Source organism: Corvus hawaiiensis, chromosome 17 (genome assembly GCF_020740725.1).
Source record: "Corvus hawaiiensis isolate bCorHaw1 chromosome 17, bCorHaw1.pri.cur, whole genome shotgun sequence".
In the NCBI taxonomy this organism is placed as follows: Eukaryota; Metazoa; Chordata; class Aves; order Passeriformes; family Corvidae; genus Corvus; species Corvus hawaiiensis.
Genome location: NC_063229.1, coordinates 10,068,392 through 10,088,995, shown reverse-complemented (window position 1 = coordinate 10,088,995; position 20,604 = coordinate 10,068,392). Strand labels below are relative to the sequence as shown.

At 47.2% G+C, this 20,604-nt stretch overlaps 1 protein-coding gene across 8 annotated transcripts; it reads right to left on the bottom strand.

Moving 5' to 3' along the window:
- Nucleotides 1-2,159: 2,159 nt before the first annotated feature.
- LOC125334998 lies at nucleotides 2,160-18,516 on the bottom strand. Of its 8 annotated transcripts, none has more exons than XM_048322249.1 (8): nucleotides 18,427-18,516; nucleotides 7,733-7,913; nucleotides 5,871-6,156; nucleotides 5,712-5,771; nucleotides 5,164-5,514; nucleotides 4,393-4,468; nucleotides 3,884-3,970; nucleotides 2,160-3,160 (listed from the first exon to the last, which is right to left on the bottom strand). In XM_048322249.1, exons 3-8 carry the CDS (start codon nucleotides 6,097-6,099, stop codon nucleotides 2,713-2,715), a joined length of 1,251 nt encoding a protein of 416 aa, XP_048178206.1. In that variant the 5' UTR covers nucleotides 6,100-6,156; nucleotides 7,733-7,913; nucleotides 18,427-18,516; the 3' UTR covers nucleotides 2,160-2,712. The 8 variants fall into 8 exon arrangements, with proteins under 8 accessions (XP_048178206.1, XP_048178207.1, XP_048178205.1 ...); XM_048322250.1 differs by lacking the exon at nucleotides 18,427-18,516 and adding an exon at nucleotides 12,610-12,650; XM_048322248.1 differs by lacking the exon at nucleotides 18,427-18,516 and adding an exon at nucleotides 12,203-12,513.
- Nucleotides 18,517-20,604: the final 2,088 nt, after the last annotated feature.

The window sequence follows — 20,604 nt, the reverse complement described above, 5'->3', positions numbered from 1 at the left end:
CACCGCTTAGAGAGAGACACCGGCTTTGAACATCCCCGAGTGAAGTGGTTCTGGCACAAACCCTCCTCCTCGTCTATCTGCCCTGACCTCTGCATCCCCTAGGGAATGCCACATCCCGGTGCTGTGTGATCGTCCCTCTCGAGGCTGATTAGCCAGAGCTGGAGAGTTCAGGGAGGTGAGTGCATCGGCATCCGTGCGCTGATGTTTGATTGCCGGCGGCTGCCGGTGCTCCCAATTAGCCTGCAAACACTGCCTCCGGCTCACAAATACTTTAAAAAATGAAGTTTGACGAAAAGCCGCCTGCGTTGCCTTTCTTCAACCTTCTCTGACATATCAAAGCCTTTGAGAGTATCTGAGGACAACTTTTACAGCCGAGAAGGGCCCATTTGAGCGCCGGCTCATTAGTGCCGCGGCTGTGCTGTGCACAGAGCCACAGAGCATCCATCAGCCCACTTACCAGGAGCACTCCTGAATACCAGCAAGCGTGTTAGGCTGGGAAGGTACCTCTGAGGGAGCCACCAAAGGGCTTTTCAAGCAGAAAGGTCACCCAGCTCATCTGCTTCCAGGGGAGCTGATTAGAGCCGGCGCATTTTGGGAGCCATGGCACCCTGCAGCAAGTCCATTCCCTGGGCCTTTTTTCTCCCTTCACTCACAGTAATGATCTGCAGCTCGTCAGAGGGGGCTCAGTGGGGGAGGATGGCAGCAGCACTTATTTCACTAAATAACATTCATGAGCTGGCTTTCAAGGCTGCAGCTTGGTGAGGGATCTGATGAACTTCGGGAGGGAAGATTGAGAGAGAGACACTGGCACAGGGTACCCAGAGAAGCTGGGGCTGCCCCATCCCTGGAAGTGTTCAAGGCCCGGTTGGATGGGGCTTGGAGCAACCTGGGATAGTGGAAGGTGTCCCTGCCCTTGGCAGGGAGTGGAATGAGATGAGCTTTAAGGTTCTGCAGGATAAGGCTGGTTGCACCTTCTCAATCTTCTCTTTGATAAGTCAACACCAAAAGCGCTACCTGGGGCCTTTCCCTGAGCAGTGATTCCAACCTAAGGCCTTGTGGCAGGGCTGTTGTATTTCAAAGTGTATTTTTGCACTGAGGGGGTTTTGGGGCAGTTCTGCTCAGTTTCAGTGTCTTTTCCAGGACCAGCTGTGCTCTTGGATCTAAGTGACCACAGCAGACCTGCACTGGCTGCTGCTCAAGCCAAGGTCCCTACAAAGGAGAAATCATCACCAATGTGTTTGCATCATAGTTTGGAAAAGCATTTGCTCTGGGAAAACAGAAGGAATGGCTTTAGTTATTACCTATAGCAATTCAACATGACTGTTAGAGATAGCTGACGAAAGTAGTGCCAGAAACAGTGGCAAGCCTATCTCCATCCAAAACCAAAATGCATCACAGTGTTAACCCTACGTTAATGGATTACCTTAAAAAAAAGCCAGAAAGTGGAGGAAAATTCTGAAAATAACACCTTTCTCTTTTTTTCCCTTTCAAAACAGCTGCTTGTTTCTCCAGTACATTTATTTTGCATTATTATTTCTCATGTAACTGTGAATAAATAAAATACTTGAAAACACAACAAAACATCTAAATTAAACCTAATGTTTTGATTAATGCAAAACCACTGGCATTTCCTTTCCTGAATAATTTAAAAATTAAGCTGAGAAAACCAATTTCTTGTCTGAGAAGCCTCTGTAAAATGGAATGTTTGGTATTTTGCAGCACTTCTGTTAAGTGGACTGGTGTCAGCATCTCATTCTTTTAATGTTTCGAACAATTTTAACCCACCCACACTCCTGCTCTGAATTATTTAGGAAAAGATGTGTCTTTCTAGCTTTTCTCTATAATTTCTCAGCAAAGTGTCTGGTTGTACTTGGCATTTCTTATCTAGGATGAAAACACTATATTTAAATAATAGCGAGTATCCACAATATGTATGGTCTATGAAGCAAAGTTGGGCCACATTTTATCCTCCATCCTCACCCTTGTGTCATGAAAATGTGGGGGATTTCTCCTGTATGGAAATAATCTGGTCTTGAAAGGAAAATTAATGTAACTTCCATGGGTGACCACTTCTCTTGTTCAGCAGGCTTTTGTTAGGGAAGACAACTCTTCCATACAGCTAAATTAAAATAGAGGAAAAAAATCAAGTGATCCTTCTCTGAATGTTTGAAGGTGTCATTTTAATGAGTCTGCCTTTCTGTTACTGCAGGAAATAAAATACATTCACTGTGAGGAAAGAGTAAATACTGTCCCACAGGCAGAAGGAGGCAACCAGAGGCAGGCAGAGAGAAGCCGTGTTGGGTGGCACAGTCTGTCTGCAGCTATTCCCTATCCCAGAGCCAACATTTCTGCAGTGTGGAGCAGGACTGCCTTACTGACCCATTCTCAGACTCAAAGAGAGCCCTGGAGCTTTTGAGCACATCATCAAAGAGTCATGGAGGTGATTCCATGCACCCACAATGAGGTTTGCACACAGACTGGATGGGAAGGAGCTTGTAGAGTGCAAAAACCAAGCCAAGCTGGGCCAAATTCCTGCTTGATTAATGCAGGCAGAGGTTTGGCAGAGAAAGGTTTGAGCTGTTTCACTGGGGTTGACTCCCTGGGGGAAATCTACTGAGCAGCAGCTGCTCAACTCATCTTTCCTGGGAAGGCTGCTCAGGGGCACACAGGGAAAACAGGAGGGACAGGAGGAAACACCAAATCCCCCATGCCTCAGAGACATTCTGTCTTAAACTTCTGCCTCAGGGCTTTCTGCACGTTCTGGATCTTCTCCGTGATCACGGTGTCACTGAGGTGATCCCCAAACTTCTGCTTCAGCAGCACCCTGATGATTTTGATGCAGCGTTCATCCATCATGGGCTTTGCCTCCCGGAAGGTGTTGCCCCTGCGCCCTGTGATGGAGTGGCTCTGGATGTAGTCAGAGGTGAAGAGTTTGTAGAGCAGGGTTTTGCAGGCTGTGCTGATTTTCTGGTCAAACCTGATGGTCTCTTTGAGCTGCTCCTTGGTGTAGCCGTTGAAGAGCTCCACCACCTCGCACGGCTGCCGGTGGGGCTCCTCCTGGAAGGACAGGGATTCCAGCCTCTGCACTTTCTTCTTCAGAGAGAGGACATCCTGTTGGAGGTCCAACACCATCCTCTCCAGCTGCTCCATCTTTTCCACCCTGAAAAAATTAAAGTTGCACTTGTAAAGGCAAGAGGACCCCATGTCCTCACTGTGGATGTTACTCCTCCACCCAAGCAGTGATTCCATGCCTTCTGCAAGCAGGGCAGGACAACTTCTCAGAGTATCAGCCCTTCCAGCTATTCGTGGGTGAGAAGTAAGGCAGGAGAGAAGTAAGGCATGGTCTGGACTTTTCAGTGCACAGGAATATTCAGTTTAACCCTCAGCTCCCCATTGCCATGCATACATGAAGACTTTGATGCTCAATTTTCTTCTCAGTTGTAGCAAAAGCCATAAAGCCTGTCCTGCGAGTCCCAGGACACACATATTTGTGGTATTAAAATACAGACTTGAGGGAAATGACAATACAAAAACCATAACTTGAATTTTTTGGCACCCATTTCTTTGCAAGAAAACTGTCCCTAGCATCACTTTATCACTGGATACTGGTCATCAAAGTAATGAACAATAAAACAAGGAACACACAACCATGTTTTGATTGTTATGGGCAAGAGCTTTCTAGTTTCTGCACTGTTTTAGAGTCGTCTTGCATCTCTAACTCCAAGCCGTACAGTCAGAAACATCTGGTTCTGATTACAAAGAGACTCAGCAACTCTGGGGTTTAAAATTGCCCCACTTTGTCACCCACCTGTGATCTCATTGCTCGCTCTTGTAGTGAGGAGGAAAACATAGTTAGGAAGGAGTGCCTTCTTTTGCTAATTACCTTTCCATCTCACCAGAACTGAAATTTTTGTGAACCCTCTCGAAGCCATCCGTCTCTTGCAAAGCATCAATCTTTTGCTCTTCACGGCTAGAAGAAACAAGTTAAACAGAACAGCCACAAACAGCTTCGTGCTCATATTCATATTCATTCCTGAGGAGAATTATCTGGAATTCAACGCAAAGTCGATTCTGTTTTCATTTGCAGCAAGAATAAAATGGATTGAGAGGGAAGATTGGGGGTTCTTCAGGTGGACAAACTCCTGTGCATCCCCCTGGCACACAGATATGGGGGACCTCCCACTGACACCCCAAGGAATCAGGACTTCAGAGCACAGGCTCATTTCTCTGCTGTATGTGCCCACACAAACCCCTATTAACTTCTGTGCTTTGGGTTTAACCTCCATGAGCACCTACTCAAAGCAATCACTGTCAGAGAATGCAAACAGCGTGGACAGAAATCAAAATACATGGTGTGCAACATTCAGGGTCCTCACTGCACTTCAGTGTTACCTGTTCAGACAGATGTGCTGCTGGCACGGGGACAAGATGCCATCTGACTTCCTCTTCATTGGAAGGGCAACGTAATCTGCAGCAGGGGTGGGACACAAGCTGAAGAATCAGCTGTTGAAAAGGTGCTGAATCCCTCTGTCTCCAGAGCAGATTATCTAAGCACCCCTGCTAGATTGCACGGCAAGACATTATTCCCTTTGCATAAACAGATCCAGAAAGGCTCTCCAGAACTGATCAATGGGGATTTGTTATTCGAAAAAGGTGGCATCTCAAGGGCTTCTGTTCCCAGCACAAAAGATATGGTGGAGGAAAGGCGAGCAGAGCCAGTCTCTGGAGGCTGCTGTTAGTCAGCAGGTAAATAACACACTAACATATTTTCATAAGTGCATTTAATGGGTGTAGTAGTGGGTTGAAAAACAGGGAAATAGGCAAATCTGATAAGGTTTGACTAATTGAGACACAGGGCTTTGGGGAATTTCAGTTTTTCAGGCAGGCATTCATTCAGATTGTCTTTTGGTTTGTGGGGAGAGAACTGCTAGCCCAGGAGACAGAGCTGGTGCCTGACAGAGCAGATACCATACACTACATGCAGGCCTCCTGGAGGAGATCTCCCAGGTGGAAAGGACCAGGAAATGTCATCTCTAACAACTGTGGCCCTGAGACAAAGCCCATACAGCCCCAGAGCAAAGCAGAGGTTTTCTGGCTGCTCTGCAAGTCCCCATCCCACCCTGTCCCTCGGGACCAGGCAGCAGAGCCAGAACCCAAGGTTACCTCTGGCAGCTGGACCAGCCCTGTCCTCTTCACTCTGGGAAGCCCCTGGCCCCGGCATGGCCATGGTGATGAAGGTGGATGGAGGTGTGAAGGCGCTGGCTGGGTGGGGAGGAGCTGCCAGCGAGTGGGAGCTTCCTGCCACACTTCCCAGGACACACCTGTCCCTGAGAATGGAGGAGCTGCCAGCGTCATGAGGCAGGCTGGCCTCAGCCACCCTCAGCAGTGGCTTTGAGGGATAGGTCCTGTCACTGGGGTATTTCCTGGGTGCATTCCCCGGGGTCCATTTTGGGAAGGTTTTCCTGGATTTTTTTGGTGGGACTGCCATCATGCTGTGGACGGCCGGTTCTTCTTCTGAAAGAAAGGCAGACACTCAGGCTGTGCAGTGGGGCATCAGTGCCATGGATCTCCCACCTCCCACTCAGTGCTTTGTACCCTGATTGCAGTGATGTGAAATTCATGATGGGACTACAGCATGCTCAGCATCCTCCCACCCAAAAAGCCCCATGGAAGTAGAAGGGTGGGTGCAGTGCTCAAAAGCCCTCACTCACTTAACTTCTCCAGGAGGTGTCGGTCTTCCAGCAGCTTCTTCTCCAAAATATCTTTATGCTCTGTAGGAAGAGAAGATCTTTCAGCACTGAACCCCTTCTTGGAAGGGGTCTCCTGAGCAGCCCCAAATTGCAAACCCAGGCCAGGGGGGTGTCACTCACCACTTATGCCTTCCACCACACCCCAGTACAGCCCACTGAAGCCGGGGCAGCGGGCCAGGACCTGCTCCCCCACCGTGTAGAGGTGGAAGGGTTTGCAGGGCTCCTTGATGTTCTCGATGTTGATGACCCGGCTGCCGTCGGGCCAGCTGATGAGCACGTAGAGCTTGGCCGACATCAGGGCTGCCCACCTGGAGCAGAGGGAGCAGTATGGGAATGTCACCGCAGGCATTTGGGCTCTCCCATGGCTGGGAGCTCACAAGTGGTGCTTTACCTGGGGCAGCACAACCTGCAGATAATAAAGCACTTAGCCCTGCATCTTCTCTACCAGTTATTTCTCCTTTCCCATTCCTTCCCTTCTGTGCATCCAGGTGTCATTTGCAGTGTCAGCCATGCCAGGTCTCACATGGAATCGGGCAGGGCCAGCTCACAGCAGACACTTTGAGCAGATGCTGATCAAGCCACCGAGCAGACACAGGCTGGTTCCTCTGCCCCGTGAACCATCACAGCTCAAATGACTTCAGTGGATCTACAGCAGTTTGCTCCAGTGCAGGGCTGTGTCTGTGTGATATCGAGGCAGTGCAGAGAAGAGACTGGAAAAGACCCAGGGGTATTCCAGGAAATGATCATTCCTTTGCCTGTGCAGTTATTTCCCCCAGTAAACATCAAAGGGCTTTGATAAGGAGAACAGCAAATTAGCTTCATTTCACCCATGGGGAAACTGAGGCACAGGCCAGTGACAGACATATCTAAGGCAGTCAAACAACAAAGCTGCAAGGAGCTGGATCCTAAGTCCTGGCTCGCTGCTCTGCCCACTGAGATATCTCTTTGTGCCCCTGGAGCTGCAGACTTAAATCACTGGAGAAACAGGAGTGCCAGGCTGATGGTGATTTCCAGAACCTCCCATGCCAGACGAGCAGCTGAGGAGCCGAGCACTGCTGAGCTCAGGAGAGGTTTCTTTCCAGCTCTCAACCAACACATCATGGATGGGGACAAAATCAGGCAGAGGCCACCTGCCAGAGCTCCTAAGGGCCCTGGCAGAGCATCACCCCAGTCCCTCCTGCTCTGCTTGGGAGCAGGGCTTGGCAGACAGGTTCTGGGGACAGGGCTGAGCCCATGTGCTGGGCACCAGGTGGAGAATGGCCACAGTGTCCAAAGCTGATGGGAGGGAGCTGGGGAAGGGAGAGGAGAGTTGGAGCAGAGACAAGCTGGCAGGAAAGACAGCTAGGACCCAATTTATTCCAGTTTCTTGTTTTGTCTCCACACCCCCATTAAAGTTATGCCTGGATTCGATTCCTCTCACTTGGAAGGTTCAAGTTCACCCTGGAGAACTTTCTCTTTCTCCTTCCCCGCCTCCACCACCATCAGCTGCAGCAAAGCTCCTTGCAGGAACCGTAACTCTCCCCAAACCTGCCAGCCTGCCCTGTTGGCACAGTCTCACACCTGGTTTTCCCCAACCCTTTTCTCCTGACCGAGACACACTCTGGCATTGATTTTTATCAGGAAGCACCACATACAAATTATCTGTGTGCCTGTTTCCCCCCATCCCCTTCCCTGCAGAGGCAGCTGCCCCCAGCCCTCTCCCATACACAGGGAAGGCTACAGACCAGAACCTGGGATAAATGCATAGCTGAGCCCTCTCCCTCCCAGAAACAGAGCTCTACCTTCCAAACAGCAAACAACCCCAGCCCAAACAGCTCTCTGGAGGGGTTTTCCTTTAACATTTAAGGAAAACCCACTGATCTTCCTTCCCCAAACCAGTTGTTCATTTACCCTTATGAATGCAACAAAACTACACAAACACATAAACAGAGAGAGAAAAAAAGAGAGATCACAATCCTGATAGCAACAGAGCTGCTCCTTGCCTGGTTAGCACTGCTCCAGGTGTTGAGTCTTGCAAGATGTCTCCTGTCTCTCCAGGTCTCAGCTGCCTGCTCCAGGAGAGGAGGTGACCGGACACTTCCTTGCCTTGGGCTTGTCCCTTCACCACAGTTCCTTGTCAGATCTCCTTTGTCTGGCTTGGAAAGCTCCCACCTGCTGTCCCCACTGCAAAGAAAAAAAGAGCTTTTGCTTTCTTTTTTCCTGCCTGTTTTGTTTCAGCATTATTATTCCTGTTATTTTCCCATATACATATATTATTTTTTTCCTTAGCTTGTTTCAGGTCTGTTTCTTACAGGGAGGGAGAGCAGAAGAGAAGAGAAAAAGCCTTGGGTTTTTTGGAGCATGAATAAACCTTGCATTTCCATGAGTTATTCATGAATAATTCATGAAAATGCATGATTAATTCAGGTTCATGAATTATTCAGGAATAATTCTCGAACATTCCTGGTTAATTCATGCTCACACAGCGAGTGAGTCAGGCTCTAGGGCTTGGAGAATTCCCTTCTCCCTGAGACAGGAGAAGAGAGGCTTAGAGAAGCTGCATTGTGCACTTGCTGTTTACTGCCTCTTAGAAGAGAACATATTTTGGGCCCTTTTTGAAACAAGGACTTGAAGAGAATTGAAATGCCTGCAGTCTCCTGCCCACGGAGGAATAACACAGTACCAAAAGAAAAAAAAAAAAAAATAAGAGAGAAAGAAATTGGACTTCCTCACAGAGGAAAGCCTGGCAGCAAGTTTTATTCCCTTTCAAAGCATCTTTCTCCCCCCGCCCCCAGATTTCTCCCTGGTTAAGATACATCTCACTGCTTCAGTTTTTACCTGCTGTGCAACAAAAAGGACCATCCACATGGGTTTCTGCTTGAGGAGTCAAAGGGAATTCCCATGCCACGTGCCCATCTGTCCCCGTGTGTGTGTGTGTGTGCACAGTCTCTTCTCCCAGGTAACAACCAACATGACAAGAGAAAACGGCCTCAAGTTGCACCACTGGAGGCTTGGAGTGGATATTAGGAAAATTTCTTCACCAAAAGAGTTGTCCAGCACTGGCACAGCTGCCCAGGGTACTGGAGGCACCACCTCTGGAGGGATTTAAAGGAAGTGTGGTTGTGGTACCTGGGACATGGTTTACTGGTGGGCTTGGCAGTGCTGGGGGAATGGTGGGACTCAATGACCTTAGAGAGCTTTTCCAAGCTAAAAGATTCTTGCAGTGTCCCAGCCAGGGTGAGCACTAGGCATGGCACTGAGCTCAGCAAGGCAGGCATGGTGCTCACACCAGTGCAGACATCAAGCTGGCCATGCACAGCTCTGTGTTTCTCCCAATAACATCACTGCTGCAGCACCTGGGGTTCCCGAATGCTGGGCTTTTTATGCCCAGCGCATGGAGGATCACATGGCATGGCCATGGATGGATCCCATGTGGCATCCAGCCTGCCATGGGCGAGGCTGGACACCAGCAGGGGAAGGTGCAGTGGGTTGTCTGCACAAGCTGCCTGCCCAACCAGCCATCCTACTCCAGCCAGTGGATGAGATGGAGTAACAGGGAGTGATTCCAAACAGCCTCACCTGGTTTATCTTAGCCAAAAACAGCACTGGAGGTTGTTGGGAGAAAGGGAGAATTCAGATGTTCAATGACACATCAGAAAAGGACCTTAATAAGATTCATAGAGTAAGAAAAATTCTGCATCCCTGATTTGCAATATTTACAGCTAAAAGATACAACTGTCAGCCCAGGTAAAAGCAGATGTTCAATAGAGAGCTGGTTGGGATTAGGGAACAAGCAGATATGAATAGAAAAGCAGCACTATGTGACTTCTGCGTAGCTTCGAATGATGTTGCTCAAGACTGAGAACTGCATAGTAATAAGGAAGGGAAAAGCAATGACAAGGAGAAAAATGATAGAGATACACAACAATGGAGATGAGATTGGATTCCGGTTTGAGGCAGGACCTGGTTCCAATAAAATCTGCCTGGGAAGTGGGCTGGCTTAAGCAAGCATTGTTTGCTTTCCTTTGAAGAACAATATCCAAAACACAACAGATGAATAGTCCTGGGGTGGAGGTTGGTAATTCAACTGCAAACCGCAGGAGAGGAAGGATTGCAGGAACAAAAGGAAGACAAATTGTAGTCTCATCAAACAACAGAAAAGTCAAGCGCCTGTGTATAAACATACAGTGTTTGTGTTGAATTATTCCAGGAAAATGCGAGTCTGAAGTGAGTCCCAGGTGTTTGACTTCATGAAAATTAGCAAGTCCTGATTAGATTTCCCTCCCAGTCGGTGAATATGAAATCCCTGGGCAGATGCCTCAGTTCCGGCTCTAGGTAGAGTTACTGTATTCAGGAACCTCTCCTCTGCATCTCCCAGTTCTTTGAAAACAAGTCCCACTCTGCGGCCCCAGGTGCCAGCACATCACCCTCTGAGTTGCACTCGCTGAGATTTAGGTTTCAGCCACGACTGAAGAACAACAAAGGCTCCTTTGTGGTCTCACCCAGAGATACACCCGGGGAACAGCGTTCAGCAGCTGTTTGAGTGCTGCCCGGGTCTTTATCAGAACAATCTTAATTGATGTTTGAAGGGGTTTAAAGTACAAACACAGGTGGTTTTAATCCTCCTTTTCACTTAACCTCGGCAATGTTGCTCTTATTTTGGCTGGGTTCAGCAGCCCAGGCATAGAATCCTAGAATGGTTTGGGTTAGTAAGGAACTGAATGACCACTTCATTCCACCCCCCTGCCTTCCACTGTCCCAGGTTGCTCCAAGCCCTGTCCAAAATGGCCTGGAACACCTCCAGGGATGGGGCAGCCACAGCTGCTCTGGGCAGCCTGTGCCAGGGCCTCCTCACCCACACAGGGAAGAATTTCTTCCCAATACCCCATCTAAACCTGCCCTCTGTCAGCATGAAGCCATTGCCACTTGTCCTGTCACTCCAGACCCTTGACCAAACTTCCTCTCCAGCTCTCCTGGAGCAGCTTTAGGCATTGGAAGGAGCCCAAAGGTCTCCCTGGAGCATTCTCTTCTCCAAGCTGAACAGTCCCAGCTCTCTCAGCCTGTCTCCAGAGCAGAGCTGCTCCAGCCCTGGGAGTATCTTCATGGCCTCCTCTGGACAGGCTCCAGCAGCTCCACATCCTTCACCATTTTCAGAAAGCAGCCACAGTTCAGCAACTGAGAGACAAGAGCTACACGGTTCATTAATTTTTATCAACACAATGAAATGCCACAGGAACCCTCAAGCCCTGTGCTTCACTGAGACCAGCTCTGCATCCCTTCCACACTGCCGGGAGAAGGGCAGGGCATCACCACGAGGGATCAGCACTGCCAGGGCAAAGGGTGGACAGAGAGACCCTGCCCCTCGTACCCAGCCCCATCTGGGGTGGCGGGGTGGCCGATGGAGTCATTAGGATGGATGTGGGGAGTGGTTTTGCATTCCATGAGGACAAACGCTGGAGCGCGAGGCACTGTCTGTACCCGAGAGCGACCACCCGGTGGCATTTTGCATTTGTAATGAAACAAGTACAAGTCCCATCTCTGCCTGCCATCCAGGGAACAGCGAAATACGATCCAGGCTAATGAGGCTGGAGTTAACTGCATTTTAATTAAAGAATGTCTCTTTTCTAACAGGCCAGAAAGAAGCTTAATTACTCAGACATGGGAGCAAAGCCACCACAAGGATCAGCAGCCAGCTAGACCCTGCAAGTCTGACCTACCACAGTTTGTTAAATGCTTTCCTGGACTGGAGCTTTTCCCTGTTATTCCTCATGTGACAGAGGCCAGAAAACAATGAGAAAATCAGAGCCTAAATGCACCAGGCACAGCTTTGCAGGGAGTTGTACAGAGAGTCCACTGACTGTAAGGGCTTCCAATTTACCTAATGCAAGTCCTTATTGCTTCTCTATTACTGCCCTGAATTAATTAAGATATTTTTTAGAGACCTTTTCTCTTCAGAAAAGGGTTTCCTCTTTGTAATCCCATTCCAAATCTCCTTCATTTTCACCTAACCAGCCTCCCACCATTTTCCATATCCTTTTTTCCAAGCTCTCTGTATTTATTAAACATTTGTGCTCTACAACGTCTGTTTCCTTATCTGCTTGGCAGGCTGATTTCTTGGGGTTCCTTTGTGAGTTTGCCAGTGAGATAGCAGCAGCACAGTTAGCAAAAAAAAAAAAAGAAAAAAAGAGGGGGGGAGGAGAAGGGAAGATCACCCCAAAAAAGGAAGGAACGTTAACTGAGGGAGGGTAGCAATACACAATGGCTTTTAAATATTCCCAAATCTTTTTTGCATTCTCTCAAGTATTTAGCATTAGCCTCTTTTTAGTATTCAAAGGGACATGAAGGGGACTAGCAGGAATTAACCAAACTAAGGACATATCAGAAATCAAATAATAGATCATTCCCATGAGACTGAAAAGGAAAAAAGTATTCAACATTGTAATTACAGCTGAAGGTACCTGGGAAATACCAACCTGCTTAACTTCAGGTATCTGAGCATCTCCTGAGAAAGTGATAGGACTGACCACATTTTTTCGATAAAACACACTCTTGCCTAGTCACAAAATCAAGGCCAAAAAGGAGAAAAAACCCTTAATGTTTAGTTAATAACAAACCCCACTGAAAGGGATCCCAGCACGTCACCTCACAAGGGGAGGAAATAACACAGTGAGAAACGGCTGGTGCGGAAAATTCATCTCATCACATCCCCGGGGGCTCACCACCCTCTTCCACACCATTCCTGGCTGTAAAGGTGCTGCAAGGATGTGAGGTCCATGCTTGGGAGCAGCAAATCCGAGTGTTGAGCCGGCACGGTGCTGCCAGCTGCTCCTGCTCCTCTGAGTCACTGCCCCGTTACCTTGGCGAGCGCAGCCTCGAGTACCTGAGAGCAGCTCCAGCGCCAAGAGAACATCTTGTTTCCTGTTACTCCAGCGGCACAACTCTGATTCCAGATTCCCCCCCTGCTGCTAATTAATTAAATATAATCGGGAGCACGTTAGCAGTTGCAGAAGGGACTCGCCGGGTGGCACCCGCTGCCTCCAGCCCCCTCCACAGCATCCCTATGGAACAGAGCTCTTCTTCCTCAGCATTTCAGGGCTGGTGTTCCTCCTCCTAACTTTTGCCCTGTTTCTGGCAGAAAGCACCAAAAAGAAGTCATTTGCATTAGGAGGGAATGTGTTTTGGGCTGATTTTGGACAGGAAGCTGTGCCAGGTGGGACCTCATCCCTCTCCCTGACGCCTTGGGCTGCCACACTCCAGATGGAAGTTTCTGCAGCAGGACCTGATCCTCTGCCAAAAAGCATGAAACCCTCTGATTTCACCTTATGTGTAACATTACGTGGCCACAGCACTAATTATTTTTCCCAGGGCTTTTGATGCTGCTGAATAATTCGCTAGATTCATTCCCTCTAACCTGTCACAGCTCTGGCTGAAAGGGCACAGGGCCCTCGCAGACCCGGGTGCCTCTTGCAAAGCCACCTCAGTGCCACCACACAGGCAGTAAGGGTGTGGCAGGATGGTCTCATCCAGGACACCATGCTCAGGGATGCAAAGAGAATGGAAATCTCTGTCAAACATGCCATAAAATCAGGCAGAGAGATTGTCCTTGACCAGCCCTGTCTCCGGGCCCTGCTTCCAGGGCTGGCACCAGAAAATGGGCTCTTATGTGAACAGATCTGTCAAAATCTGTGGGAGCCGTTCCCATCCCAGCCCTGCCTACTCCAAGTAGCATCATTTTGGTACCTGACTGCTTCAAAGGTGAAAGCATATTCTCTCTAATTTGCTAAATTGTCTCCTGTGAGGAGTAAATTTGTCAATCTCATTCCCATCTTCTACCTCTTTAGCTTTGTACACTCAGTCCTTAACATGAAAAGAATTTTCCTTAATTTCTCCTCCAGGAAAGAAGGAATTGATCTTTTATTTGTGGCACTTTAAATTGGCATGTTGACTACAAAAATCCACTGCTCATCACATCAAAGGCTGATCCAATAGCGCCAATTACTCCAGTAATGGAGATCTTTGCAGGGAAGGGTGGAAGGGACAGGATCAAAATGGATGGGTCTTCTCACATGGAAGGAGGCAGAGGAAGAAGAGGAATTTGGGAAGACAGCGCCACTTTAAATTAGGATATCTGCTGTGCATGGCAAGACAAAACGTGACACATTCTTCATCCAGTCTCTGGATGTGATTGAACCCACCTGTCCCCAGCTATGGAGCTGAGCTGATCCCAGCCTGGAATCCCTGTGGATTGACAGCTAGGACTTGTACAAGATGCTACTCATGTGTTTGCAACAAACACAGCATCCACTGGCAGGGAATGATTTTCTCTTCATCCTCCCCACTCTCCAGGTATTTCTCTAGGAAAATCCACTCTCTAGTGTGGACAAATCAGTAGAGATGGAAAGTTCTGTGTGCCCCAAAAAGCCATCAGCCTGTTCCTCCCACAGCTCTCCCACTCACAACCACCAGTTCTGCACAGAGCAAGCAGCAAACTGGTCACTACTGGCATTGCCTGTGGTCTGAACTGGGAACTGTGGATCACCATCAAGCTTCAAGTGTTTTCTAGAGTGAGGTATTTTACACAGTCTCCTACAGATTCTGGTGCTTGGTCAGTCCCACAGTAGGTTTGGGGAATGTTTAGGTCAGCAGGGTCTCCCCAGGCTGCAGCTGGGACTTGGCCCCCCCCCGCAAACTACAGCACAGTAAAAAATATGTACTAAGGTCACAATGAAAAACCCTGTGCTAAGCCTTCTTTAGTGCCTCTCGACTCCTAATTCTGATTGTAAAATGCTATTTAGGAAGATCAGACTGATCAAAGCAGGACATTTTTGTGGATTTTTGTAAAAAAGCTTTTTGGAGGTCTAAGATGGAGGGATTTTCACTGAAGTCATTATTCCTCTTACAATTTTTTCAGCATCCTGTTGTTTTGACTTTCCACTCTTATCTCCTGCCAACTCCCACCCGCCCAGAGCCAATTGTTTAGCTGACAGCTGCCATCTCCATGTGCCATTTGCTGAGCATCACCTGCACGAACCCTCAGGTGCTCAGTAAGGAACACTCACTTCTTCATATTCTTTGCAGAGCCAGGGAAGATCTTGGTTGCTCAGTTGGGCAGTGAGACAGTTTTCTATTCAAACCTCCTCTGTGTGGCATCACTGATGTATTTTTGACTCAAAGAAATCTGTTTATTTTCTGCTCTTAAATAAAGAGCGAGCAGCTCCGTGAGCAACATCATGGCAGAGGAAACACAAACAGGCTGTTACTCAAACACCATTTCTGAGTGGATTGTGCTCTGCTTTTCAGATGAGATTAAGAGCTCAATTACAGTAGAGAAAGAGCCTTTCATTAAATCACATATAGAACATAATAAGGAGAAATTATAAAGCTCTTCAGAAGCAAATCTGTGTCAGACTGCTGGGTAAGGAGGCCCTTCAGGGGGAGCCTTCAGTGGTTTCTCCTGCCCTTCTGAAGAAATGAGTCCTACACACCTCATCTAACCACATTTTTGAGGAAAGCTCACAACCAGAATCCTATGGGGCACCCCATTCTTTGAATGCCTCTCTTCCAGGGACAGAGATGAGCAGTATAAGCAACCATCCCCTCATGTTTGTAATGAGTGGGGCAAAGCCTCGGGTTAGTGCTGATGTGCAGTTTAGAAGTGCAATGGTTTGTTCTGCTAACACAAGAAAGGCCCAGAAGCTCAGTGTTTTCTCAGTCCCAGACTGGTAACAGGAGATCAGCTGGGGAGTTTAAAGAATTTTAAGGCCCAGCAGCTGAGGGATGAATCAATGACCTAAAGCCAGACACTGGACATAACTATTTCATTCCAGCATTCCTGCCGTGCTGTCCTGTCTGCAAAAGCCTCTGCCAAGAAATCTGCAGATAAGGAGGTGAGGAAAGAACAGATACAAGCCCCTCCTACAGAGGAGAGAGCCCAAGGACCCTCAAGCCACAGAGATCCCTCCCTGAGAAGCCAGGCTGGCCAAACTTTCAAAATCAAAGCTCCTGTGTGCAAAGCCCAGGCACACGAACCACAGGCAGAAATACCCACTGGCCTCTGGATTTACAGGTGACTGTACACGTGTGAACCTGGAGCTGAGGGATTGGAAGCTTTTCCTTCCCCAGGAATTCAAAGCACTGCATGGCAGAGCTCAAAGGGGACAGCAAAGGGTTACGGGGCTGCACCTGGGAAAGGGGAAGTCCAGGTTCAGTCACAGAGTTGTCACTGCTTGATTTTGTTCCGCTGTTATTCTGCTCTCCTGGAATATATTATGGTTAATTAAAGGCAGTTAGCTAATTGGATTGTAAGCAAGTGCTGGTGAAAAGAAACCAAACCACTGTTCCCCTTTGAAATACCAGACAGGAGATTCATTAAAATTCCCTTTGAAAAGACATCCCAAAACCTCGTAATCTGTTGATGAAAACGATCCAGGAAAAGTCAAGGAAAAAAGAACAATGTTTTTCAGGAGGTTTCACAACTCAGGCATCTGCAACCCCCACCAAGCTAGGATTGAGGATTGTCATTCCCACACCAGGAAACCTTTCAAAGACTCAAAAACTTTCATTGAAAAGCAGTGCCAGAATGCACAAAGTCGAACAATGATCCATGAAGGCCTAATATTTCCATCAAGGCCAGGATGAGATGATTAGGAGATGACTGAGGCTCTTCAAAAGCCAGACCTCAGAGCTGAGACGGGATTTAATGCTGATATCCCTCTAGTTATCCAGAAAAGGATCAAGACATGTGAGGGAGCTCAGAAAGCCAGAGAGCTCAAAACAGCAGAGGGAGGAAGAGAAAATACAGCTGGATACTTCCTAATGCTCTTCTTTGGACTGACCTGATGTCTGGTGCAGTGAGCCACAGAAAACCTACTCAAAACATGGGTGGCAGAACTGAAAATGTTCACTGATAAGCAACAGAAATAATTAAGAGTGTATAGGAGTGAGCGTAGTCACGAGGACCTGGAGAAGAAAGAACCCCAAAAGGCCAGACATTGTGTAATATTGTGCATAATGAGGGTAAAATACATGTTACTATTCATTATGCAGCAAAAGAATTATAGAATAGTTTGGGTTGGAAGGGACCTTTAAAGGTCATCTGGAATGACAGCCTATTCAAAGCAACAGAAAAACAATGTATTAACTGCCAGGGAAAGCTGCATTGAAAGCAACCTAGGATTTGAGGCAAAACATCTTATCTTTGAACTAAAGATTTATTGATAACTAATGCTGTCTGCCACTGAGGGAAACACTAAACCAGAATCCCTCCACTCCAGTTTCCCCATGCTGTGCTATCAGACCTCTCCATGATTCCCAGCTCCTGCAGAAATTGGACTTTGTGATGTGACCCCAGCATGGCAGCACCACCTCAGAGAAGTGCATCACCACTTCTACAAAATGAGGCAGCCCTTACCTGAACATCAAGCAACACTAAACTTGTCTTGAAAGCACTGGGTGCAGGATAATCAGGGACAGAAAAGGGTGATGCCTGTGGAGCAGAGAACTGGTTTAAATTCTCATTAGATTGTTAACAGCTGGTTTCATTAGTCTCCCTGCAATCATAATTACTTAGTGGCTACTGCAGGGTGAAAAGCCATTTCAGTGTTTTAACGTTCTCAGCGCTGCAAAGCTGTCAGTGGAATTATTTTTAAAGTGGCTTGTAAAATTTGTCCCTTCTCGAAGAACATGTCAGGCTGATAGACCGGGGTGTGAAATTTACTCCCCAATAAAAGGGAGTTTGAATGCAGTTTAATAGCACTTGAAATGTTCTGCTCTGAGAAACTGTCCCCAAAGTCCAGATGGACCTTTCTCCATTGGAGCTCTTAGAAATTTGTGGAAGCTGTAACTTTGGCATTAATTTTACAGGAACATTTACAGCCCAAGGGTCAAGACTAAAGCCATAAATTCCTGCTCAAGCCCTGAGCTTTCTCAAACCAGAGGTAAACTTGTATCTAAAGGTCTGTCTGGAGCCTAGGACTACTAGATTTGCTCTAGTAGAATTCTGTTATAAAGCTTAGCTTTCAATGTAGGTAGACTTCTATCTTAGCTTAGTTAAATATTTCCACTAAACTGGCATAAATTATAATTTCCCCACTATAATTCATCATTTTTCCACTCCTAATTTACTCTTCCTTCTTGCCCTAAGCACCATCCTTACTCATACATCAGGCTGATGGCTCCCATTAAATTTATTACTCTACAGACATATGTTGGACTAAAGTTTACCTGAATGAGAGCTTTATCCAGCTCCTGCCAGAGCTAATGGAAAGAGATTTCTGTTTACTCAAAGCCACTGTTATCTCAGAAAAAGGATCATGCTTAAATTAGAATAAAAATTCTGCCAGAATCAGTATTCCTTTGTTTTCCCCAACCATTCACAAAAAGCCCTCGGTCACTTAAGAGCTTTTTAAATCATTTCTAGTATTCACTACATGGCCAATTATTAAAAAAGCCCTGAACCTGCCGTGCAGTTAATTACCATCTCTGACATATCTTTTACATGTATTTTCTTTCCACATTTCTGTCAGTGATAGCTAACCAGGTGCCCTCCCCCTTTTTATCTCATGTTTAATCCATTTACTCTCATCCTCCCTGGCACAGCTCTCGATGTTTCTACAGGACCAGCCTGCACCAGCCACTATTTCACAACTCACCCTTAAAATCCCGACCCCAGGCCTCTACAGGGCCTCTACGCTCCCACCTCTTCATCTTCCCATCCACAGAGGAGAGTCAAGGTCAGCCAAATGCAAATGAGGTGTTCGAAGCCGAGGTGTGATGAGGCAGTGATTGCTTGATGAGCACAGGAGGAGGAAAGGTCTTGGCTGTGCCTCGGTTTTTAAATCATCCTCAGTTGTGCAAGGAAAATTAAGGACAGCCGTGATGCTCCAGCTTCCCCATGGCACCGTTCCTGTCACAAAGTCAAAGACAGGCAGGTCACATATATTCTCTGACTCCTGCTGGGATGAAAACATTGAAAAATAGAAAAAAAAAAAATTTATCAGGGACTTTCATGGTGTGAGCTCAGGATTCCCCACTCTCTTGCAAAGGGGGAATGTTCATCAGGCAAAGGATACGAGGAGGAGCCTCAAATTGTCCAAAATCCCAGTAAAAATATTTTGTCCTATGGAAACTATGCCAGAGCTGGTCACATTTCAGGCCCTTTGTACACCTATTTCCTGATGTGCATCTCACAGGGGGGCTGTTCCCACTGCTCCAGGGACCCAACACAAACCTTACAGCCCCACACAAACACAGCCCAAGAAGCTGCTGCCAGCCCTCCAAACCTCAGTACCTGCAACAGGCACCTCTGTGCTGATCTGAGCCCGCTTGTCCCCAAAACAAGGTGGTCAGTTTATCCTTGAAAAGATTGAGAACAGCATTCTTGTCTCTCAAAAAGACCCATAATTTCACAACTATAATCTCCCCACCAAGACTTTATTCCCTTAAGTGTCCAAGGACATAGGCAGCAGCAAGGAAGGTGATGAAGTGAGTCAAGTTTAACCCAAGAGAGCTCTCAGCTCCTTGTGAAAGCTCAGACAAGCAGTAGAAAAAGAATTAATGCTCCCATAACTGGCATCTAACAGCCACAGGGTGTTGCTGCCTGTGCAAGTGAAAAGTTGGTTTTAGAGAATGAAGGAAATACAGAAAAAGCACTAAGTAATAAAAGGTGAGAAAAATCCATCACTCCAACAGGTAAATGAAGGTAAACCACTTGAAGAAGCAGAGGTAGATGGAGGGAAAAAACCTCACAATTTAGAGTGTCCATGACACCCAGAGCTAAAACAAGCCCAGGGGATCTGGAAAGAGCTAAGCACGTGCTCCAAAAACCAGCAGAAATGAAGTGAGATCTCTGAAGGGAACAAAAGAAAGAGGCAGCCTGAAGAAAACAAAAAAGTGCCTCCCCACTTTTCATTCCCTGCCCACAAAGTATTTTGGGATTTTTAATCTTGTCTCTTGTACTATGTGGTAGAAATCCAAAAATAAAGGTCAGGCGAAGCATGGTTTATTGGGAACTATCCTGCATAGCAGACAAGATATATCCTCATGCAAATGATTCCATGCAGCACTCACATCTTTAATTGCTTCTTTTCCTCTTGCTGGGGAAGCAGAGCTGCTTTATTTACTCTAAGCAATATTTTCTCCCTTCTCCTTGGCAAAAAACAAGCTCCCGTCTTGGCAATGCTCCCCAAACTACCTAATGCTCATCACACCCATGCTATGGAGAGTGGAGCAGGTTAATTTATCACTTTTTATAATTATTAACTTGCCCAGCTGCCGGGTTCAAGAGCCCCAGAGTGCCTCAGGTTATACAGGATCACAGAAGGAAAAGCTCTGTTAAATTAAGCTGCTGCCACACTGGTCCTCTTTGCCTGTCAAACACATTCAGCTGCTCTTGCACTGCCCTGTGAAAATCCCCCATAAAATACAAGTGAAAATCCCTCAGCACCTGTGATAAAGCACAGCTGGGTTCTGCTCAGGGCATTTCAAACTACCTGAGGTATTTGCGACCTCCCCTTTCCAAGGCAACGCTTCACGAAAACCAAAAGTTTCTTTTCATGGACTCACAGGATGTGTTGGGTTGGAAGGGACCTTAAAGCTCATCTTGCTCCAACTCTCACCACACTCAGGACATATTCCACTAGACCACTTTGCTCCAAGCCCCATCCAACCTGGCCTTGAACACTGCCAAGGCTGCGACAATCACAGCTTCTCTAGAACCTGTTTTGTTCCTCCCAGATCTAAAACCATACCAAACTTATCATCCTCAGAGGTAGATTTCTATTAAATGTCTACATTTTTCTAGGAAAGGAATCCAGCAAACATTGTTTGCATCTGACTTTGCAAAATGAACATCAGCTGCCGCCCACTTTTCTTATTT